Here is a 25,499-nt window from a genome sequence, read left to right on the forward strand (position 1 = left end):
GCCTAAGCTTTCTTTCCAAAAGCTCACCAGACGCTTTGTTTGGTACACAGGCATGTCTTGCATAATATACTAGCGATTATTTCACGCGCGCGCTTGTTTGAGGATCCGCGCACGCCGCGCCAGCTGCTGCGGCTGACGGATGGGATGGATGGAATATAGGAGCGTCCCCTTTGAAACGGGGTGTAGCAGTAGCTATCATGCTCATTTTCTCCCTATATCTTAATTATTGATTTAGATTGGTTAACTAAACCATCATTCTATATATTAAATTTTTGTTTCTACATTACTAACATTATGTCACTTCTCTGCTCTTAGGCCACCAATCTTTCAGTCGTTTTTTTCTTTCAGTCGGTTTATTCACCCGGCCACTGGTATCTCTAAACCCCAGAGCTTCAAGAAGAGTGACTGCGCCTGCATCAACTTCCGGATGGATACCATTACATTCGAGTATAATATGGTCAATTGTTTCACTGGAGTTACCACATACAGCGCATGCGTCATCTTCATTGTTAAATTTATTTTTGTAGCTGCGTGTTCTAAGGCACACTCATCTAGCTTCAAAAAGTAGGGCACTGCCTCTTGAGTTATCAAAGAAAGCTTCCTTCCTGATCTGCATTTTCCACTTTCGGTCTAATTCCACACTGTTTCTTCTCCATCCAATTTATCCAATTTTTACCTTCTTTGTTTTTCACCTGTTGCTTAATGCTCTTGATTTCTCCGTCCTTGTGACTAGCATACTTACTAGTTAGTTTCCTAGTTCTTTTCCTCCATTGTGAGTGAACGCTTTTTAAATACAGGTATTTAAATACATTAGCTGTCCATCTGTTACTGCCCAATTTCCTCAGGCGTTCCTCATATAAAATTTTACTCTGAGCTTCCCGTACTTCGAAAGATGCCCAGCCCATATCTCCCTGTACCGCCTCATTTGTGGTTTTGTCCTGGGCACCTAGTGCTAATCGTCCAACGGCTGTCTGATTTATTTCAATGTCGACTGTACCTCTGATTTTAGGCACAAAACTGCATTTCCGAAAGTAAGTCCAGGCACCATAATTCCTTTCCAAATACCACTCAAAACTTCATACCTATTGTATCCCCACAATGCCCTATGCTTCATTATCTGGGCATTCCTTCGCCCTTTGGCCTTGAGTGATTGCTCATGCCTTCCAATGTATGCCAATCCTTCGTTTGCCCATACCCCCAGATATTTATATTCTGCTACTCTGGGTATTTCATGGCTTGTATTTTAAGGCCCTGATCAGTTGAGCCGTTGAAAATCATTAGACCCGACTTATTTGCGCTAAAACTAAAGCCTAGAGCGTGCCCTTCGTTTCCGCAATACTTAACTAGAGTTTGCAATTCTTCCAGACGCTCAGCTAGCAGCACAATATCATCTGCATACATCAAACCGGGGAGGCGCTGCTCTACCGCCTTTCCACCTAATCTATATGACAGGTTAAAAACGTAGGTGACTGTCGTGTATCCTCCGTTCCAGGTTTATCATATAAAGCATGAACAGCAGCGGTGATAGAGGAAAGCCTTGTCTTAATCATTGGCAATCCTTTGCATACCCCCCCCCCCCCCCCAATGATCCGCGCCATCTGTCGAGGGAGACGCAAACCACGATCAAAAAAGCATGGCCTCCGAGATCCACAAAACACGCGCGCGGGGGTGATCTCGGAGGCCATGAAAAAAGCCTCGTTCACACACCTGTCTCTCACACTTCTCGGAAATTTCTCCCTGGTTAGAGTTTTGGCTGGTGGCGTCGTACTATCCGTCTGTGTTCAGTGATGTCTAGAACGGATAAGCATGGATAATCAACCTGCGAACCATTGTGGCTTGCACACAATTTAAGTCGGGGTGACGGGGCGGAATTTGGCGTTTCGCCTTTCTTTGAAGGTTAGTAATTTCGACGAAGGTATGGAAAGCCTCGACCTGAAAATCTGGATTCGTGGGGCCAGCCGCCAGGTTGGTTAGAACATCGGGCTAGTCAGTCGACGCCTTCGTTCTCAGAGTTCCTTCCGTGGGCGGTTATCGAAACTTATGGTCGGGAGTTGAGCCACCAATGATGCGTGCAGAGTGGTGGGAGATGAATACTACCGAGAAACTTGCACGCGATAGCGTTAAGGTTCCTGTGTCGCAGAAACGCCGCTGTCGGTGCTGTGCTTGTAACGCGAAAATCGGAAGAAAGCAAAGAAACAATAAAAGTTTTGCGGATATCCGCGGCGTCGAACACGGCTCCGTCGCAGTGCGAGGCGAGCACGCAACCACTCAGTCACAGAACCGCACTGCGTCTCTCCGAATAAAGGTGGACCTAATGTATGAACGGCCTAATGAATGTCAACTAAAGTTTTGGTGCATTATTAGCAGAAAACTGATTACGGAAGTAATAGTTGAGGAGTAGCAAAGAACATTACCGCTTTACTTACCTTCGATGCGGCGCTCATTGGAAAATTCCTTCCATCGCACGGCGCCGCAACAGATGACGCTAGCCACCACCTGATTCAAAGCCTTATACTGCTTATACATCCATTCATCGCCTTCAAAGCATTGAGGTTTAAACGCTATCGCGTTCAACTCTTCAAGGTGAAACTTAAGTGTCCTCCAGATTTTTTTATTGCTCTTTTGGAGTTGCTTAGGACTGTGCTTCCGGGGGGGAAGGGGGGGGGGGGGGGGGGGGGGCGGTCGCAACTGTGGGAGCGGTTACGAGATTTTATTGCGGCGCGGTTGTATGTGGTTTCATTTGGCAAATTTGTTTTTTTCATCCCGTGCTCGCGGTTTACGCTGTCAGCGCATATCATGGCGGCCAGGTAGCATGTTTTATGTGGACTGGTTTGGTGACGAGGCGGTTATAGACGCTTATCGGAAAGGGACGTCGCCGTGTTGGACGTCGCCTATGGGGTTGACGTTGAGACGGTCAAGTATCACTCGGCCTTTTTTTAGTGCCGCAGATACGGTTTGGTTCTGATGCAGGCCGGTGTAACACATCCAAGAGAATATAGGTCATGTCAATACTTTTTAGTGCTCTTCGACATTGAGCCGAAGGGAAAGATAATGCTGTTCTGAGATGGCCATGATAAGAGTGGTGCCATCTTCGCGTCCCTTATGTTGGCACAACTTGCCGTGGTCATTATTTTTTTCTTTTTGCAGAGCCGCGCAAGGGCCCTGTCGCAGTCAGGCCAGCGTTGGCTTTACGCACCAAATTGTGACCAAAAAGATTTTTGTGCAGTATTCAGAGTGGTGTCGTACTACTCTGCCAGTCAAATTGGTTGTTAGTTTGCAATACGGATTCGAAACGAAGATATAAGTAACTCCAATCATCTGCCGTTCATTGTAAATCTAGTGTCCACAGAGAAGTGACTCGGATACTGCGCCATCCTGCCCTCCAGAACTAAATTAAACAAAATATATTAAAAATGGCGGAATTAAAAGGATCTATTAAAGGCAGTATGACGTCTACTTTAAGGCGGAGCTTGAGGGTCCCTATAATATTATTTTTTGAAAGCAGTTATCTTATCGCCCCTGCCCGCTTTTATTTTTATCAAAGTGCATTCACACCAGTGCTGCACCCGACTTTTTTTCCTGATCAGATCCAACCGGCTTCATGCGGCTTTACTTCTTATTTCTAATTAATTATATTCAAGATAATGCTATTGCTTCATATTAATATATTGGAAAAAAAAACATTATCCTACATTTGCTTGGCGTCAGTGTCTGATACCTTGCTAAGTATTTCATATCTTTGCCTTCAATTTCGTTAACATAACAATCTGGCCATCTTCAACCTTATGTTATTATCATCTGTCAAGCTTCGATCAATGCCAAAATAACACTCAAAAAAAGATAGGTATGTTGCTCAATTTCTAAATTATTCAGTCACGGCCTGATATGCCCTTTTACAGGATTATTGCATTTCTGGAAAGGCACAAACTTTGTTTTTAAATGTTTAAAGTTGATAACGGCGATCGAACTCATTAACTTTTGAAGCTTGGCAGTTTCTTGCTGTTCAATTGTTTGAACACATATGTGCCCGAAAAGAGGACATTTATGTGATGAGCTCTAAACACAATATTAGTAAGTAACTGAATGTTAACAACGTCATAGATATAAACAGTTAACAAATATAGAAGCCCCATATTAGAAAAAACGGAGACGCCAAAATTCACCAGTTCCGTCAAATTTACATGACGCATTCTTTTTTCTGCCTCTATGCATATAAAAACATTTATTATTAGCATCTCCACGTATCTCGTTGAATTCTTCAATAATAATAAATGCCAAAACCTCTGCGAAAATCTAAAAAGATTGCAAGAGTATAATGCTTATTTTCAACAGTTTAAATAAAACATTTGCAATATAAAATAGTACCATCTGTGTTGATATATCTGGTCGAAAACATTGCTACTTTTTGCAAAAGAATGTTTTGCTCGGACGAAGCTGTTCAGCCGCCCGGAAAAATGTTCTGGCTAGATTTAAAAACGGCGACAATACTGCAAATGCTTCCATGATGGTTTCCTTTTGTACGCCTCTAAACGACCAGCTACCAGCTAATCAATGTTGTTCTCGTATAATTTTGCAAACACTCGTTTGTTAACAAGTATGCTGACAGGGCTATTAGTCAACTTGAATCGTATTATTGGTACTTATCGAAAACATGGTTCCAGGTCTCACCGCTTGATTAGATTGGCTTCTGGAATGCCTGAAACAAGACGCAATATTTGTTACGCCGCAGCATACAGGATGTGCAGAACTAATCTCTATTGGGAACATTCAGCACCCTCCAGAACTTCCCCCGTCTCGCCATTTCTGCGAATGAAGATAAAAACGTGATCCACTTCACCAATGCCATGTGGCAGCAAACGATACTTTGGGAAGTCAATGAAGCAGGGAATACTGATCTGAACTAAAAAAGAATTAGTGAAAATTATGCCCTTAAATGTTCTCGAACTCTGGTGTGCTTGAAAATAAATCTTCGATATTCTTATGTTCAGTATTTTTCAAGTTTCTGGCAAAACATTTCTTGTGGGTAGATTTGAACTTGTGGAAATGTTATTTCTGTAATGGAAAAACAAAAAGCCTCCCAATCGTCACGCGCCCATGAACGGGTGCGGAGTTCACAGAAAACGCCACTACTCAAAAGTTGCAAGTTAGGCTAGCTTGTACTGAGCACTTGTATTAACACTGTATATTATTTCCCTTCCATGCGAGGTTTATAATTTCCAGTGTGATTCTTTGATAAAATTTGCGTTTCGCACTGCAAAATATTTTTGCTATGTTTTAGTTTCTTTGAGAAATCCGTTTTCCATATTAATCTTTCGGCAGTGGTCTGTAAGCGGGAACTATTTTGATGAAATTTCTGGTCTGGCATGAGTTAGAGTTAGTTACCCGAGAAAGAAAGGAAAGAAAAAAACTTTTGGGTATACTATTTTATTGTCCTCCATTTTTCCCTGGCAAAAAAGGCTTTATAGCAAAAGCTACACATAAATATTTTTTTAAATCTCAGAACACAGTCTTCCAGCGCTCACACTGACTCTCGCGGAAGTTTCGCGTCTCGTTGAACCGACCGTGACCCATCACGATAATGGCAGGGGAGTCCTTCGTGTACTTTGGCCATTTCTTCCCTGTCAGCATCAGAGGAACCCTGCAAAAATCATGTCATGTTGCTTGAGCTGGAAAATGCACCTAGACACAGTGATCAAACGACACGATTCTTTATTCCACATATGTTGCATAACGCTTATAGCACGGCTCATTTACTCCATCGTGTGGTTACTAATACTAATATACACTCTTCGCCACGACTTCGCATTCCTTGCGTGCTGTTCTGTATGTGGGTTTGCACTGATTCCAGTTTGTAACTCAAAATGATTAACCAGCAACCGTATTGACATCCACCCGAGGGTAGACGTGCAGTTTCAAATGAAAACTATAAATACATATTTCACAGAAATGTGGCAGTTCAGGAAAAAATAAAGGGCTTCTGAAATTATCATTAGCAGTGAAAACGTGTTGATGTAATCTATTTCCTTTTGCTCTTATTTGCTTTTTAATGTTGGTGAGTCATTACTATTCGCTTTCAGTTTTTTGGTTTGGTTTATGGGGTTTAACGCCCCAAAGCGACTGAGGCTATATGAGCGACTCTGGTATGGTGGTTTCTTCCCACAAGTGGACGCGAAGATTGCCTGTCACCGTGTCACCTGCCAGAGTTGACAGGTTGCAAAGTGTACACAGTACTGTGCGGTCAGATGCCTACTTTACTTCATGGTGAGGCTAGTAAGGCGAGCGTATTAATTGATACATAGTTGAGGTAAAGTGAATAAATAGCGGAAAAAAACGTTCGTTACCCTTACAAACAAACCATCCAACTATAAGAAACAGATTATAAGGCACTGGAATTCGCTTAAAGGGCGCACGCGAGGGGCAGCCCACAAACGCATCTGAGACAGACAGAGCGTTGTTACTCGTAAATTGTTTGCGGACATGCAGTAAGCTAAATCTATCTATCTATCTATCTATCTATCTATCTATCTATCTATCTATCTATCTATCTATCTATCTATCTATCTATCTATCTATCTATCTATCTATCTATCTATCTATCTATCTATCTATCTATCTATCTATCTATCTATCTATCTATCTATCTATCTATCTATCTATCTATCTATCTATCTATCTATCTATCTATCTATCTATCTATCTATCTATCTATCTATCTATCTATCTATCTATCTATCTATCTATCTATCTATCTATCTATCTATCTATCTATCTATCTATCTATCTATCTATCTATCTATCTATCTATCTATCTATCTATCTATCTATCTATCTATCTATCTATCTATCTATCTATCTATCTATCTATCTATCTATCTATCTATCTATCTATCTATCTATCTATCTATCTATCTATCTATCTATCTATCTATCTATCTATCTATCTATCTATCTATCTATCTATCTATCTATCTATCTATCTATCTATCTATCTATCTATCTATCTATCTATCTATCTATCTATCTATCTATCTATCTATCTATCTATCTATCTATCTATCTATCTATCTATCTATCTATCTATCTATCTATCTATCTATCTATCTATCTATCTATCTATCTATCTATCTATCTATCTATCTATCTATCTATCTATCTATCTATCTATCTATCTATCTATCTATCTATCTATCTATCTATCTATCTATCTATCTATCTATCTATCTATCTATCTATCTATCTATCTATCTATCTATCTATCTATCTATCTATCTATCTATCTATCTATCTATCTATCTATCTATCTATCTATCTATCTATCTATCTATCTATCTATCTATCTATCTATCTATCTATCTATCTATCTATCTATCTATCTATCTATCTATCTATCTATCTATCTATCTATCTATCTATCTATCTATCTATCTATCTATCTATCTATCTATCTATCTATCTATCTATCTATCTATCTATATATATATATATATATATATATATATATATATATATATATATATATATATATATATATATATATATATATATAAGCAGATCAATTAAGGGGAAATGAGGGTTGGCTGTTGGCTTCTTTCCTTTATATATATGTATATATATATATATATATATATATGTATATATATATATATATATATATATATATATATATATATATATATATATATATATATATATATATATACACACGTTTGGTCTGTAAACACTGTCCTGCTTCGCACAAAGGAGGCCAAAAGAACAAACTATGGCTACTCCAGCAGCAAGGTTAAGCGCACGCCCTCTTTTGTTCCGCGGATGTTCTTACAAAACTTTAGGTCTCTACAAAACACCTCTCTTCGCACCACTTCGTTTTCAAAGTTGAAGATTTATAATGATGGTGTTTATTTCAAAAGTCTAATTTGCATGAAATTTTGTCCCAGCTAAAAGCAAACAGAATTTTGTGTACACGTCGCTTGCCAGGTGAATTACGATATAAACCGAAAAATAACCGCCAATGAACGCACTTTTGCTTGCTTGTTAAGAAATCTTTGTACTATTTGTTCTTTGTCCACTGGACGGTATGCAGCGTCCCATGACACGGTGCAGAGAGAGGCCATTACCTGCCTGCAAATACACCACTTTCGTCTGAATTGGACATCAGCGGACAATGCAGATGTTTATAAGATCTAGGAATATGTGGCTAAATGCAAGCTGACCCACATAAAAGTAAGGTTCGTATGCTGACACCAGATCTGATTTCAATTCTCTTAAAAACGAATGACTTGTTACGCTTACTGTCACTACAGGAATGCGCGGAAGCTTTTCTGATGAGTTCAGATTCATGCTCGGACTTGGTATCGCTGCGATTTCCGGAGTATGGGCGCTGCAGTGCACGAAAAATAGAAAAAGTGTACCCTTCTAAAAAGGAACTCGGTACGCACCCTTTTTCGGCAAAGGTCGTCAACATCCGCACGAAGGCCGCGCTCATGTGGCCATCTGGTGAGTCAGGCTGCTGGGCGTACACGTGGCCAAAGGCGTAGTCCGTGTCGTAGGTGTGGGGCGCTCCCGTCCAGCTGGGGAAGGGCGCCGTCTTCGCCTTGTGGTCGAACACGTACGCGAAGACGTTGCTGCCCTTCTCACTGTGCTTGTCCGCGAGGAACCGCAGCGGGCAGTTGAATAACCGGTCCGACAAGTAGTCGACGTACTGCCGCCTGAGAGCGCTGGCGTCGCCTTCGGGAGCATCGGCGGCGTACTTGGCGGCAATATCTGGCGCGGGCCCTTTTAGCCACGCTGTCGTAACGTCTCTGAGGGCTTCGTCGAGTTCATCTGACCCTGAGAGTTCCTCAGCCACAAACTCTGGCTTAGCCGAAAGCAAGAACGGCAAAGCTGCTTCGTCCGATGTGACACCTGCCAAGATGTCTGCAGGCCCAAAGAAACCTCGCTTCAAGGCGGCAAGTGGCATTCTGGGCATGAATGAGTCATGATAAGTAGGAAGAAACGGGGTGACCTTCGGCGCCACACTTTCGGCGGCAGCCCTAACCAGCTCGTCGGCAGATCTATTCCTCAAACAGCTTACGACTTCATCTGCGTTGGATGAGAGGTCGATCGTTCCTCCTTTGGAGCAGCCGACGATGTCGGCCACCGAGCTACCCTTCGCCATGCTTTCGTGCACCATGTCCCACATGTCTAGGCTGAACATGCTTCCGCTCATCAGCACCGCTCTCCGGAAGAAGCCTTTGCTCATCGGTGACAGCACGTGGGCGTGCACGCTGGCTGCACCTGCACTCTGGCCAAATAATGTGACTTGCTGCGGGTCGCCTCCGAAGGACTCAATATTGCGCCGCACCCACTGAAATGCCATGACCTGGTCCAACAAGCCCACGTTTCCCGGCGCCTCGGGAGAGTCTGCATTCATGAAGCCCAGAATGCCGAGGCGGTAGTTCATGGAGACGACCAGCAGATCTGACATGGCGGCGATCGTGGCGCCGCTGTACTCTGCAGAAATGGCGCTGCCGAAAGTGAACCCTCCCCCATGGATCCACACCAGCACTGGCCGACTGGAACCTGCCTGCATGGCACGCTGGGGGACCCATACGTTCAACAACAAGCAGTCCTCGGTAAAGTTGACATTGACGATCCCGAACTGGAGCATCTCCACCTGGAGTTATGAAGTAAAACACTCTGAAAATCACAAATTGTATGTAACTGTTAGAAAATGTAGATTGCCTGTCTATTATTGTTCACATAGATTAAGCGCTGTATTTTTGACGCAGACGTTCTGATGCTTGAAATGAAAACTGATAAGCCCTCGTTCCTTAATTTATGTGGAGAGGAGCACCATGCTAGCTTTTTTCAAGCTGACATCGGCGGAGCACTCTCTGTGTAAAACATGGTTTACCCCCGTAACGCTTAGAAAGAATGAAATAAAAGTTGTTCCGGACACTGAACTCATATCGAAGTTGCGACAGGTGGCAATTAATTGTTTTGAATTTTAGCGCTGGAGCTGACAGAGACATGATAGATCACATAATCTTTCCTACGAACCCTGTCCTTTATTTATCCTTTAAATGACACTACCGTTAAAGAAAAATGCTTGTAGGCCTTATGCACTTGTCGTCACGCTGCAAATAAAGTGCATATATTTAACGAATTTCGCTGTGTAGTTTATGGAACTCCTCTCTACACGCAAGTTCCATAAAATGTCAATAGACATGCATTGGCCAAGGGTTATCTGGACAGAGTATCTCCTATGTGAGCAGCCTATCACACATTTGAAGACTCTGAGAGAGAGATCTACTTCAGATTCATCAGTTCGCATAACTCTTTGTTATCCCCACAGTTTCTTTACCTGAAATGCATATCTTACCCTTAAGCCTCAGCGACTGTTGTTTACCTGCTTTTCTAGTGAAATCTCCTGCCCATATAGTGACGTGACCAAACGTGGACCTGCCATGACCACCAGCAGCAGACCTGGATACTGACGCTGCCTTACTGCGCAGCGCAGTGGCTCCTTCCAGGATATGCCTAAAGAGCCCTACCCAACATGCACTGCTGCCCACCCACGCACTTCCTTAGACTAGAGCAGCAAAATGTCATGAAATTGCTAACACTAGAAATAAACGAGGAAAGAAGCAATTTTATTTGTGTGTGTGTGTGTGTGTGTGTGTGTGTGTGTGTGTGTGTGTGTGTGTGTGTGTGTGTGTGTGTGTGTGTGTGTGTGTGTGTGTGTGTGTGTGTGTGTGTGTGTGTGTGTGTGTGTGTGTGTGTGTGTGTGTGTGTGTGTGTGTGTGTGTGTGTGTGTGTGTGTGTGTGTGTGTGTGTGTGTGTGTGTGTGTGTGTGTGTGTGTGTGTGTGTGTGTGTGTGTGTGTGTGTGTGTGTGTGTGTGTGTGTGTGTGTGTGTGTGTGTGTGTGTGTGTGTGTGTGTGTGTGTGTGTGTGTGTGTGTGTGTGTGTGTGTGTGTGTGTGTGTGTGTGTGTGTGTGTGTGTGTGTGTGTGTGTTAATATTTTCCAGGTAAAACGCTATAAGTAGCAGAAAAATGCTTTTACGAACTCGATTTCACAAGCATTCAAAACTCCTGCTAAATTATATTGCCAAACGCCGCTGCTGATCTGCAAGAGTCAATATAGACTCATCTCATTAGCTTGAATGATGCCACTGAAAAGCTGCCATGCGTCACTTGACTATGCCTGCTAAATGATATCCACTCAACGTTTATTCTCCTCACGGCTTTATTATTGTCGACCAGAGAAGCGACCACAGATTAAAACTCCAACACTGCTAAGTACGTTAACGTAACGGGTATGCAATCTTTGTAGCATGCGGCAACATGAGCGATCTTTCAAGGAGCCCGCGCGCAAAGGCCAAAACCAAAAAATTTCGCCGGCCACCATGCCTAAAGTAATGACATTTTCGAAATTTCAGCCCTTATCTGAATATGGCATGCTACAAATATCTCCATTAATAATTGTTAAGCGGAATAGTACGTTTGTTTAATGATCATAAATTAGTTCACCAGCCAGATAGCAAATATTCCCAGTTATTTTCAAACGCTGGTTTGCAGAGGATCATGTACTTCTGCATGTGCGATCTCTTTGCTTCAAAAAGAAAGTTTTATAAATCCGAGGTTGAATACGCCGAAAGAGCCTGTATAGGCTACGTGACTTTGCGAATTTCCTTGTTATTTGGTTTATGATAACGCGGTTTATCCGCAAGTGTCCGTTCAAAAATCACCTATTCAGTTCACCCAAGCAAAATGTAATCTAATCGATTACTTAACGTCAAATGAAATATTACTTCTAGAGCAGATAGTAAGCTGATGGATATGTAGTCTTCGAAGTCAGGAAAGTGAAAAAAAAAAAAGGCTAGTGATAAATGCATTTATTCGTTAAATGAGAGCCATGGGCTTACACAAAATGAGGATGAAACTAAAGAGAACGAAAAAACGGAACAGGCATATTCTTTTTGGTGCCTCTTTTTGTTCGTCCACATCTCCTGAAAGCCTAGAGTTTCATATAACGAAGAAAAGTATTCAACATCTTGTGTCCCCTTTCTCATGAATTAAGCTAATTATTGCGTGCTTTTAAGAACCAGGTACTATCGAGAGCGTGAGGCATTATGAAAACTTGCCACGTTTTTGCCACGCAATTGTCATGTTTTTAGAGCTCAATGTCTCTCCGTTGTTCAACAGATGTGCAGTTTTGGAACCAACACCTGATGCTTTTCGCCTTTTCATTCCTTTATAGCTGGATTTGGAACCCGCCGTGGTGGTGGAGTGGCTAGGGCGTTCGACTACTGTGCCCAATGATGTGGGATCGAATCCCGGCCGCGACGACTGCTTTTCGAAGGAGGCGAAAAGCAAGGCGACTGTGAGCTGTGCGATGTCCGTGCACGTTAAAGAACCCCAGGGGGTGGAAACTTTAGGAGCCCCTTACTACGCCGTCTCTCATAGCCTCAGTGGTTTTGGGACGTTAAGCCTCATAAGATCAAACAAAACCACAGTTGTCTTTACTCTGTTCTGAGATACCCACATTCTCGGCACAACTGCCTCTTCTCGTGACTTCCCGGACATAAGTCCCATAAATTTGCTTGCTAGTCTCTTATCCTCGTGATCTGCTAGTGCCGAATGCGGGGTGGGTAGGACATTCCCTACTTTTTAGAGGCAAACGAAGGACGAAAAAAGGCCTACAGAAAAGTACATGGAGCTGGGGATAGTGTAGTCGCAGCTGCACAGTGTATAATTAATTATTGAATTAACGGGAAGGTGTTTTGAGCTGCAGCGGACGTCAGTGGAGTGACGGCGGTAATTATCAGGTTTCCACAACATTTTTCTCTGTAACAATTAGGCTCAGCCCTTTCCGTAGAGAAAATTACCTTAATTATGTCTCATGCTATGGCTGTAACATTACAAAATACGCTAAGCATGTTTATGAAGTATGGCAGACGTACAACTTTCGTGTGGAAGTTTTTGTGTCCGTCAAAGAAGCAGTCACCGTAATGACCAGCTGCTAGACCACTTCAACTTGCTGCAATCGGTGACGGGTAGGCTTTCTATTCTCAAGCGCCATTACACCTGCAATTGACACCTCCCCCTTCATGGAGTGCAGATGCAGAAAAGTATATAAGAATATTTATGAATGTTTGAGCTTGAATCAGTGTAGCGCAGCCTTCACGAGCACGCCTTGAATACACTTACTAACAGTAATCATGCAGGTAACGTGATTTCTAAACTATAACGGGGTATCACTGCATTATTCTCTGTGGGCTTAGAGAATGCGTTAACTAAACCAAATTTCAATAAATTTTAAAGCATCGATTGGTGGTGAACTCTGGCAGCATGTTAAAAGCGCGAGTTGGTTTTCGCAAGTAATCAGCTAGCTGGCCCACCTGGGGACAAGCTCTGGCTGGGACAGAGTCTGTGGCGTCCAAGGTTCCTGTCCAGCGCTCCTTGGGTCGCGGGTACCGGAAGCGGAGCTCGCCGACAGGTGGCTCGGCAAACGGGATACCTAGGTATTGCTCGATGCCCCGGCCAAGCACATGCAGCACCATGCTAACAGTAATCATGCAGGTAACGTGATTTCTAAACTATAACGGGGTATCACTGCATTATTCTCTGTGGGCTTAGAGAATGCGTTAACTAAACCAAATTTCAATAAATTTTAAAGCATCGATTGGTGGTGAACTCTGGCAGCATGTTAAAAGCGCGAGTTGGTTTTCGCAAGTAATCAGCTAGCTGGCCCACCTGGGGACAAGCTCTGGCTGGGACAGAGTCTGTGGCGTCCAAGGTTCCTGTCCAGCGCTCCTTGGGTCGCGGGTACCGGAAGCGGAGCTCGCCGACAGGTGGCTCGGCAAACGGGATACCTAGGTATTGCTCGATGCCCCGGCCAAGCACATGCAGCACCATGCCTCGCACTCGGCCCTTTGTGGTCTCCCTCTCCACGTACGAGTCACCGGCCATGGCCAGCCTCAGCAGGAGCAGCAGGACTATGCTCCTCATCATGATGACTGATCCTGTAAAAGATGAGACAGTCTCATTTACTACGCATGTGCACAGTTTCTTCGACCGCCAAGAATATGCCTTATACACGACAACCTTTTAGCTATGTCATTTTGAGTGACGAGCAATATTTATCGAGGCAGCAGATAAATTCGTAGAATGGCAAAGACTTCACGCTCCGTTTTGTTTCACCTGCTCTGAATAGGTAGCGTCAACGTGCATTGCGGCCCTATTCAGAATTTGAGGCGAAGTAGACGAAGCACGATCTTTTTATCAAAACAGCGATCGTCCTGTGTTGTCCTTTCTTATGTCCCCGTGTTTTGTCGCGCTGTTCGATGCGATTGAGATACAAGTAACCTTTGTGAATTAGCGCCTCCATCAGAGTGGACTGATGTAGAGCAGAGTGCGTTGCTCTGCTGCCTTGCGGACAGTGGTACCCGAGCGAGCCACTGTCAGCGCTGGAGATCTGCTTGAAATGACTTTCAAGGAACCCGCTGGTTTGAATACTGAAACTGGGGCGTCTGCTGTGGGAACGTGCTGAATAACGGCCCGAGCGAGGATGATGCGCTCTTCTTCCTCTAAATGCTGCTAGCGTTCAGCCTGCGCTCTTACTTCCCCCATCCTCCCACATCTCATGGTGCCCCTCCCCTTCTCACACGTTGGAGCTGCCCTCCGGTTTGCGTGCAGGGTGTCTCGATGCGCGCTCTCTCTCCCACTCGCTTGCCACTCGCGAGCAGAATTAAAGACAGTAAGAAGTGAACAACAGCAAGGACCTCGCCGCACTGAACAAGCGGTTGGAGTTGGGGACTGGCTTATGTGCGTTTTTAAACGTCTCTGTGTGTTGTACTGCTGCCGCTGCCCGAACTACAAAGCAGGCGGGCCGACTCGCCTCTGGCACGCGGTCGTCAAGACATCAGCGCACGCACGGCAATGGGGCCCTGAGAGAGCGCTGCGTAACACCTGGTGAATCACTAGCGGAATATTTTGTGGAAATTCGCTCCACTGCAAAATTTGCACCACGAAAAATTTGCTCCGCGAGAAGTTTCTTCACAGGGAAGCACGCCTTAAATGCAGCTGAGATGTTTCGTCGGCCACGAGTTTAATTTTGAAGTGTTCTCCCAAACCAGACGCTAAAGGAGAGGTGCGCGTGCATGTGGCTAGCGTGATGGAATGACTCCTACTCTAGAGGGACTTCAGGCTCCTGTCACTACAATGGATCATACCAAGAGACTTCCTTAAACTGTAAGAGTTGCAGCGTGAGCTGGCAGAAGGATATCCTTACAGAACATACTGAGGGTAGACAACAGAGGGTTTACAAAAGTGAGTCTGGCAACCATGAGTCTGGCTGATCCGGCGCTGGCAGCCATATTTTGTTCGCTCCATCCGTTCGCTTTGGTTCGCTTCGTGTTTGCCCGTCAGCGCCCGCCGTTCAGTCCGCGCTTTTCATGTTGTAACCAAGTGTGCTGTGCTTGGACCTCTCTTCTGTCCCTGGCGGTAGAAGAACGGCTGATTGGGCGAGTTGGTGAACCATGATGGACAGTAATGTATACGTGCGCAAAAAAGACGAGACAAAGAGGAGAAGTGGACAACGACGGCGCAGAACTGACAACTGATTTAATCGAAGAACGGAGGAGCATATATAAGTACACACACTTGTTGTACCCACATGCGCGTAGTCAAAATCTATAAAAATCTATATCAACAAACTCACCCCATCACACGCACGTGGTGAACACTGCCGACGCACTATCGATTGTGCAGCATGGTCATCTCTATTTCTGTCAATGCGACGGACGTTTTACTAACACAAACATTTTGCTTTCGGTTAATATGGAAAGCCTCGGCGATTTCTCGAGTAGTCTGGTCTTTATGAAGAACATATTAGTATCAACAAAGAAAGGTACACACTCACACGCGTTACAATGTTTTGCTAAGTTTGTTTCATTCTTTTTTAAGGACTGCGCATGCTCCATCAGCCTAATGTTGATGCAACGGCCTGTCTGCCCAATATACGTACGGCCACAGGACAATGGTATTTGATATACTACACCCAACCTACAACTAATGACACTCTTGGCGTGATTGACCTGGCATCTGTTCTTTCTTCTTGTGCCCCCCAGCTTTCTTTGAACTGCTGCACCTACCTTGCCAATCTTATTAGGGGCTGAAAACAACACCTGTACGCCATATTTTGCGCCTACTTTTTTAAACCGATGTGACAATGCATGTATATAAGGCCCAACTGCAATTTTATTTTTTATTTTTTCTTTCTATCTGTCCGGAACACTTCAGAGAACGCAGAACCTTATCAGCACTAGCTACAAGCACCGAGTCTGGATGACCAGCCTCCCTACATCTATTAGCCTGGATTTCAAGGCTATTAAACATTTGATGTGCACAAGACTTATTTACAGCCATCCTAAAACAAGCTGTTACTATTCCAGATTTAACAAGTTTGGAGTGACATGACTTGTAGATTAAAAGAGGCTTTACACTCCTAGGAGAGTACTGTCAACACACATGATTCATATTAAAAGTCAACTTTAAATCTAAAAATTGCAATACATTTTTCTGAGGAACCTCAAAGGTGAACTTTAGTCCCGTACCATTCCGAGCAAAAATGTCAAGGATTTGAGACACATTTACAGCATCCAAGGATCTAATTAAAACAAGGAAATCATCTACGTATCGGAATATACGAATGATCTTTCCTGTTAGGTCGCTCTCTATCTTTTGGTCGACATAACTAAGATAAATATTGCTGAGAACGGGGGCTACTTTAGCACCTATGCACACACCAGACTTCTGCATGAATAATTTATCGCCCCACATTACATAGGTGTTCTGAAGATAAAATGACAAAAGTTCCAGGAAGGATCCAACAGTTATACCGCACTCATTTTGAAACAAACACTCATCATTATCCTCTGTGATGCAATTCTTCACACATGGTAGAAGTTGATTATGGGGAAGAGAATAAAACAAGTCAACCACATCTATGCTACAGCCAGAGCAAGAAGCCATATTCTCGTCCAAAAGATGCTTTACAACGGTCTCTGAGTTAGGCACAAGAAACGGGTCAATAACGGAAAGTGCTGACAAATGATTATTAAGGTAAGACGATACGACTACTTGCCTGGCGGTGTCTGTTAGCGAAGCCAAGAAGCGTATTTTGGCAGCCGAGGCGTAGCGGTTACAAACTGCTCTACGAGTCGTGCATGGGCCCCTCGTCGATCCGCGCAGTGTCATTCGTATCCAGGTACAGCATTTTTGTGATGTGCAGATATTTTTTTTGTCTGTGTGCCTTTGCTATTTACTTTAACGACTATGAGAGATGATCGCGAGTTTGCTTGGTTTGCGCATCACCGTCGCTCATCCCACTGCTACCAGTGGGATACTTGTTGGTGAAATGAGCGAGGATGCAATTTGTTCTGAGATGAAAGATACGCGCATAATTTGACGTAAGTCGGAATGACGTTTAGCACTTTCCTGCCTGTGCCGTCAACGCAGTTTTTGGCACGGGTCTCGGAAATAATCGGGAGGCTGCGTACAAAAAAAAAAGTGTGTCATGGTATTTTCTGCTTCCAGTGATGCTAATGAAAATTTAGAATGTGTAATTGATTAATTGAAATAATTGAATGTGTTAAAAGGTTTCAAATTGCTCAGAATAGAAAGGTGATTGTTGCTGACCCTGAGTATCAGTGTGTAAAAATATAAAATAAATAAAAGCTAAATATTCACACATGGAAAAAAGAAAACATGTGTGAGAGAGAGACTCTATCGCGTCTTACCCTTAACGGTGGAGCTTAAGTGTCCCCCTAATGTTTTATAACAGTATTATATAATATAAATCTGACTTTATGAACACAGCCAGTTGCATCAAGCACTGACACTTCGCAGTAATGTGAGTTGACTTTTCAAATTTCTTTTCGTTTCAGCCGAGTTCCTCTTCCTCCGAGTTCCTCGAAGCTTCCCATGACAGCACTTTCATATGAGGTTAAGGCTTCAAATGTCTGCTATCTGACAGAGGGAATAGTAAACAAATAATCGGCATATTTACAAAGTCAACTTAATTTCAGGTGGCTGTCAATTAGCGAACCATCGGACGACTCGATAAAACGCACAAAAGTGAAAAGCAAACTTTGTTATTTTATCGGCCGCACTAGCAAGTATGAAGGCACTGAATGCAAACCTGAGCTGCGCGCTCTGGACGCGGACCGGACTTCGCATGCATTATCACGTGAAAACATCTTTCGAAACGGGTTGGACGTGAGCATATTACAACACACTAGTGGGATGTCATCTTCTTCTGCTTTACTAGACGCCGCGGGTTTGGCAGCCGCTTTTGCAGTGTGCCTCGGGTGCACTAGACAGTCGTATTGCTCTCTGCATCGAGCACTACAATTTCGTACGATTGTGAAAAGTAATTTCGGAAATCATGCCCTTGTCTTAAATCAAATACACAATGGTAAATGCAACCTACGTACAAAAGGTTTCAAAGAACGTATTTGAACTATAGAGTCCGGTATAGATGCATCGCTCCTTCTCCCGTGTCCTCCATCGAAGCATAAGCTTATCCTTCAAGTTAACAAGCCTCCATAGCACGCAAAACAACCTTGCTGTATTAAGTGATAGTACGTTCTGTGAGCTAGCTCCCAGTCAGAGGGACGTGCAGTAATGCTTTACATGATGCAAGTGACACTTGTAAAACCGATTAGGATTGCAAACGAGCGGTCGCATACATGCGTATACCTTGTTTCCGTGCGCATTTACGACGGTGCGCTTGCTGCAGAAGGTACAGTCGAGCGCGATTTGAAGGTTATCGCGCGAGCGTCGACCGGGCACATGAACAGCGCCATGGCCCAGAATTCCTTGCCGAGGCGAGGGAGGTATCAAGGTAGCTTCCCTCACTCTTTTTGCTGTTCCTTTACCAGCCGTCACTCCCGTTGGGACATCACTTTCTTTTTTTTTCTTTTGGTTCTGCGAACAGGCAGTGATCGTTGTGCGCACGACGTATTCTTCGGTATTATCTGAAATTGGACACTTTATCGCAACAAATGGAAAGCTTAGAATAGAGAGAAAGGGCGGTGAGTTTGTCGCGGGGGTGATGGTTGTTGTATGGAACAGCGAACGAGGGAGAGAAGAGTGCGAAATCATGATTTTTCCTGTTCCAAACCCGGCCGTCAGGTGCCTGGAGTGCAAGGCTGGTCGACGCTCGCGCGATAACCTTCAAATCGCGCTCGACTGTACGCAGCAACATGCTGGCATCATTCCGAACAGAGCTTGGTGCTAGCAGCGACTGCTGTGATGTTAAAAACTGAAACAATCGCTTGTGATCATTCCAATGCACATTGCAGTGCAAGCACGGGTTCCACGAAGGCGCACGTTGACAGCGTACTCGATGGGAGGCGCGGGCGGATTGAACAAAACATGGCCGCCGCGCACAGTTTCTGTCTCTTTCACTAGATGGCGCTAACTTTTGTAAAGCCTCTATTAAGACTCATAACGTGCGATATAATGCGAAAAGATTTGTGCCTGGGTTTGGTTGTTTGGTGGCCTGTGGACTTGTGTAGGCTGCAATCACGTTCCCTATAATATCACTTGAATCTCGGCGCCAGTGTATTATGTTGCTTTTTTTAAATTTTTTTCAAGGTTGATTATGCCTAAAGATTTATTCTTTAAGCAGTGCTGTATTTTAAAATGTATCTTTTTTTGTGTGTGCGTGTGTGTGTGTTTAGGGTATACTTGCCTTTCTACAATGGTTTTTATTTTTTCTTTGTTTGTTTCTGCTTCCACAGTGCATGGGTTTTCTGTATTCTGTGTAGACCGCATCATTTGCCTAATTTATTGTGTACTAGATGTTAGTTCTTATTTATGATGTTTCCCCCAAACAATAATGCCCCTGTGAGGGCGCTGTAGGTACTGTGTATAAATAAATAAATAAATAAATAAATAAAATCTCAGATTATAACGTATTTCGCAAAGCCAGTGTTTCCTTTTGAATGCTTGCATGATCGTAACTGTCACAATACTTGCCTTTTGCTCACTAAAATGTGCTTTAGTGTATCCCCACTGCATTCTGAACGTATATACTTTTATCTTTTTTTCTCTTTATTATTGCTGCATATATTGCGCTCTTATGTTTCTCCCCTTCTCTCTGTAATGTTATCAGACCCTGAGGGTAAAATAAGTAAGTAAATAAATAACTTAAAATCAACCACTCGCTGACCGAAGTTCTTAGTTGTATGGTGCAAATTTGTTGCTCCTATTGGCAGGTGTTCACACGGCACTCTCATCCTTCTCACCGCATCGCCATAAGACTTGATGACCATGTGCTTAGGGCTGCGCTGCCATAGAGAGACGCCAGCAATTCGAACCGAGAGTTTTGAAAACATACTTTTGCCAGTCGTTGTACCGAGCCGCTAGCTCAGCCGTGCTGCGAGAGAGTGCTTACTCTTTATCCATCGCTCTTCTTCTTCATTCGGTATATCATCTCTCCAAAGGGCCAGTTTTGTGGGGTGAGCAATTTTGTGACTGCTGAAAAAAATATCTAGTGCAATTGTGCACGAGAATTGGCGAGCATGTTTTTCGCATGCATGAATTTCTAGGGCTGAAAGCTGTGTAGTACAGTCACATAGCAGCATGAGCATCTGATGCAAACTGTGCCCTTGAACTTAACATGCAGGTTTAGAGCGTGGCGAAAGCATACACAGGTAGGTTTTTTAGAGGGTCCAATGCATATGTAAAAGGGAGCTTGATGTATATTTATTTTAGCGCTGGGGCTGTATCTGGGCCTACTACGGGCACAAGGTAAGAGGCAGAATGTTCAGTTAGTTCTCGTATTAACTGCATACGTTAATAACGCTATTCATTCTTGTTTCCTGGGCATACTTTATTTGTAGAAGTAGAGGTCGTGCTCTAAATAGTACTTTGAAGAAAAAGTTAATTCGAAAATTTCTACATTGCATTAGCAGACGCAGAAATGTCAGCCTGATCGCCGGCTTCACGCCGTAACAGAGCGGCAACAATCGCGTCCCGACGGTTTCAAGGAACAGCGCCGTTGATATTTAGAAATAGATTTTTAAAACCAAAAAGAGGAGCTTTTCGACAAATTTATATAGGTATTTGCGGGAGTTACAAAACAGTTATTCGTATTAACGAATGAGACGACCGAGTAAATTTAAATGGCTAACTTTTTAACTGCAAAGATAGACGCCTAGTTGCAAAAGAAATGTCTGGCTGGCCGTTAATAATGGTCATCCCGATTCTCAAAGTTTCTAAAACGCGATCAGCCTCGGCTCTGTTCCCCAAAAAATATTGGCCATTTCTCGCACATTTCGAAAACCGTGCACACACGCACCACGTAACCTCCTCATTCCTGCTTCGGCAGAGGCAGTCAGAAGCAGCAAAAAGCACATGTGCTGGTAGTGCGGGCGGAACGGAGAAGGTCGCGTGGCAAGCGGCAAGGAGTGATGCAATTTGATGGACGTTACTGTGCGCTCTCAGCAGGCGCAGTTTTCAAATTTCGCGAGAACAGGCCTATATTTTACGCTACCAGTAAATACGAATGGGTTCCTGCGGCGTTTCCTCTACGTCCTGGACAACGATATCGAGATATCAATTACTACCAGCGTCGAGAGCGCATGCGCTGAAAGCGCAGTCCTGGTGAGCGTCACATACAGCCTCGCACGATGTAGCGCCAAGTGAAGCGAAAGAACTCGCCATTGTAGGGCTTTCAGCTTAACACTTGTGGCTCACGACGTGCGCATCCTCCGGATGTGCACAAACCAAGCCATTAACCTCCTTTTACTGTACAAGCTGCTGTCAGAAGTGGCGGGGCTTGACAGTCCGCTTTTATCGGCCTCATACGTCCTGTGTATGTTGTTATTCGTTTCAACGCCATAACGTCAAAGACCCCATTCTGTGAGAAATCCGTCGCAGCCTTTGCGAGCGTCCAATCGCGGGCCTGGCAGGTGACTTGGTGGAGCAACAATTCTTCGATCAGTGGTGTGATTAAACGAGACTACAAGATATATTAAAGTTGGAAGGACGTGCCACTTTGAATTGTTCACTTGAGGTGGGACACTCGGTTTTCCTTCCAACCTTCCAAGGGTCTTGGATGCTGACCAAGTTATGGTACCCCTAGGCCACTGAGCTACGTTCGTGAGGCTTGGTTTAAGCGGGGCTTTTGTCAATGTCGGGTCGTCGCCCACAGCTGGTAGCTGTATTACGTGGTTGCTTAGTACTGTGTGCCAACAAGAAAGTTGAGGTACGAGAGGCAACTGAATACTTCTTATAACGGACGTTCGTTCAAGTAGTATTCCACTACTTGTGCCGATGCGCAGCGGTCGCTTTTGCAAGTAGTTCTGTCGTCTTACCTCCTGGCATGAGCTCTTCCTATGGGTGTTGACATTTTAGTGGGCCGTAAAAAGGACCTAACAAAACTGGAAGTCGTTTCTCAGTATCTCACTATCAACGCTGCGTGAAAATAAATAAATGAAGAGGCAAAAAATAGCAGGACCACTCAGTAACTCGATATTTAACGACATATTCACCGAAACATAAATTTGAGCCAGTCGGCATACGGCAGAGTTAATATGAGAGGTAAGCTCAATAGCAAGAGACACCCGCGAGCAATGTACCGATTGCCCTGGTCTGTTCTCAGTGGTTAGTTTTGCGTTACCGCACACCTTTTCCCATAACATTCAGGCACAGCTCTAGAAGCATTTGCTTCCTCGCCATATACTGAGGTGAAGGATTTGAGACTGGCATTTATATGTTTATAAAATTATCTTCTCAGGCTTTGCCCTAATGCTGACACAACGACGGGAAACCCAGGTAATGGGTCTCGAAGACCTTAACAGATGCCACTGCAAATATGCTAGATTTTTACTATTACTCTCTGAGTGCGTATTCCGTCACTCTCTTCATTCCTTGCTCCTAGCACGGTAACCCCCATTTGCTTTTTCCTTGGTAGTAAAAATCCGAGTGGTTGATGAAGCAACAACCTTATGGTTGCAATGACTCTACCACTGCTACTTCAGCCAAGTGAACCGCGGCAACGAGCGCTAAAAGCAGCAGAGTCTTTGGATACTCAAGAGCGCAATGCGAGTCGTTGCGAATAAGCGCGCTCCAGTTATAACTGTAAGCTGTTGACGAACAGCGCCGAGTATTGTACAAACAGCGGCATGCCGGGAGATCCAGCCGGTCACAAACCGCACCTTTGTTTCCATAATACGCATGAGAGGATCTGCCGAGTTTAGCCACAAATGGTGTTCGACGCTACTTCCACACAATACCATCTGTCTCCTCTTAGCAAACTCGTAGTGGTGTGCCTGCTGTAAGTGGTTAGTACACTCTTTGTCGAAAGTTTAGAGACCAAGGGGTTTTTTGTAGCCGTGTTGTGGGGCTCCTGCAGTTTTTGTGGAAGTCCTGCACTTCCGAGGGGGAAATGCATTTCTCGATCTTCAACACATATAGAGTAGAAAGAACCAAAGAAATCCATTACACGCAACACAGTGTGACTCAACACCCCTCCACTCCCCGCTCCACTCCACAGGCTGGAAACTTTTTTACAAATGCTGTGCAAAGGTTTCGTGCCAATCCCGCGAGTGCTTCAGGAATCGCTCCTGTGCACTGGGGGAGCCAACCTAAAATCGAGAAAAAGTGCGGCTGAGAAATCATTGAGGATAGAGTCTTCACTGCGAGTGTAGGGCTGGAGTACACCAGAGGGGCACCGGCAGGCAGTTACGCATGCACAACTTGTAAGAACCGTTCTAAAGCCTCGAAAGGGCGGTGTTGGAAGTGGACTGCCAGGGAAAGTTGAGAGCATTTAAATGCCACACCATGAAAAGTTGTTTCCTCGTTATTGAAGGAGTGTCGAGCAAAATCCTTCAATTCTCCTGCTTGTTCCAAAATTGCTTGTGGTTAGTCTTTGGTTAACCCTAGTTGAATCAAGAAAGCGACTGCCGAAGCCACTTTTGCCTGCTACATTATTCCCCTATCACGCCCTATCAATGCAAGGTGGTACATTATTGGGGACATTTAAGCTCATCCTTTAAGAGTAGGACGCGAGAGCGTAAGCTACCAGTGCACATATAACGTCACGCTTTAACCAAGCCGCATGGACGTGCCTGCGTGTCGTTAGGCCTAGTAACAAGAATGAAAACGGGTCTGACAAGCTTATTCTGATATCACCCTCCAATACGAAAGGAACGACCCAATTTGGCAACTTGGCATAGGGGTAACGTGAATTCCAATGTCATGGCAAGCTGAATATTTTATAAAGAGACCGTAGCTACTTCACTGCGTAGCTGCCGCCACTCGAGGTCTCGCTTTGGCTATTGGGGGTGTTGCTTTTGCAATAATAAACAGGAATGGAAAACACAGGCTTACGAGGTAACGCAGCGATTAGCAAAGGAATTTCTTTGCGGTTGCCGTGATGAGATGATGAAGGCTTTCAAAAGTTGCGTTCCGTCTCGGTTACAAGACTATATGGCCTTTGTTTGCATCACTGAGATGCTAGAAATATCAATCGAAAAACTAAATATTAATACGCTGTCATCTTGTCGAGTAACGTAAAGCAAACGCCGGGCTGAATTCAGAATTAGCAGATAAAGAATTACCACTTTTTCGGCGCCATCAACGCAATTTCCGCACAAGTCCGAACACAAATTCCGAACGATCCCACTCAACCAAAAGTACAAAGGCTTCCACAGCTTCACCCGCACAATTAGCAAAGCGCATCACGCCGCATACTTCACTAAACGCAAAAAGCACTCAAATATTTTATCCCGTATGATGTGCCATCCATGGCTACCAGGTATGGGTTTAGAAGTAGGCCCAAGAATCTGAACTGGACCTCCTGTGAGTAAATGAACAGTGCACTACGCAACTCCGTTCGCAAAAGTAACAGAAAAAAAAAGTTTTCCGAAAAAAAGACATGAAAAATTCAGCGCCCAATGAAACCCCAACAATACACTTGATATCGGAGCGCCTAAGCAAGAGCATTTACCTTGCGGCACACAGACATTAAGTGCGCGCGATTTTCAATTTGAGATTGATAAAACCGCTGACGTTAATTTCTGCATTTATTGTTCCCCAGCAGGTGGGGTATTTGCTTTCTTATTTTGGCTTGCGGCTGGTAGTTGATTCTAAATGCCAAAAATGCTAATTTAATAGTCTGGGGATCCATACATCCGCTTGGTAACATTTTCAATATATGCGATAACACTGGTGATTTCAGAGAAAACAAGTCATTTCTTCCGATGTATTTTTTCCCAGAGCTCACTCACCGGTGCTGGGCGCGTTCACAAGCGAAGCAAGATACTGGGCTGCCGCTCCAGCGGACTGCAGCTGTTGCACACGCTACGCAGTTCGCGAGTACCGTGCTATGATGCATAAACGAACATGGAGCTGATTGCGGTCGGGCTCGACGCATGAGTCAAGGTCGACTTTTCCGGTGCAAAAGCGATCGACAACGATGCGACAATGCGGGCAGCTCGTAATCG

At 44.1% G+C, this 25,499-nt stretch overlaps 1 protein-coding gene across 1 annotated transcript; it reads right to left on the reverse strand.

Moving 5' to 3' along the window:
• Positions 1-5,416: 5,416 nt before the first annotated feature.
• LOC146174700 (acetylcholinesterase-like) lies at positions 5,417-25,499 on the reverse strand. Its single transcript, XM_084583905.1, has 4 exons — positions 25,284-25,499; positions 13,735-14,003; positions 8,436-9,652; positions 5,417-5,638 (listed from the first exon to the last, which is right to left on the reverse strand). Exons 2-4 carry the CDS (start codon positions 13,990-13,992, stop codon positions 5,497-5,499), a joined length of 1,617 nt encoding a protein of 538 aa, XP_084440031.1. The 5' UTR covers positions 13,993-14,003; positions 25,284-25,499; the 3' UTR covers positions 5,417-5,496.

The sequence above is a fragment of the Amblyomma maculatum genome, chromosome 11 (genome assembly GCF_055883805.1).
Source record: "Amblyomma maculatum isolate TAMU_Amacu chromosome 11, ASM5588380v1, whole genome shotgun sequence".
In the NCBI taxonomy this organism is placed as follows: Eukaryota; Metazoa; Arthropoda; class Arachnida; order Ixodida; family Ixodidae; genus Amblyomma; species Amblyomma maculatum.

Excerpts from the sequence above, each read along its gene's own strand:
- LOC146174700 (XM_084583905.1), bottom strand. The coding sequence starts at position 13,992 with ATGATGAGGAGCATAGTCCTGCTGCTCCTGCTGAGGCTGGCCATGGCC. Across the intron at positions 9,653-13,734 it reads CAGCCAGAGCTTGTCCCCAG|GTGGAGATGCTCCAGTTCGG; the intron begins GTGGGCCAGCTA and ends TCATAACTCCAG. Across the intron at positions 5,639-8,435 it reads ACGACCTTTGCCGAAAAAGG|GGTTCCTCTGATGCTGACAG; the intron begins GTGCGTACCGAG and ends TGATTTTTGCAG.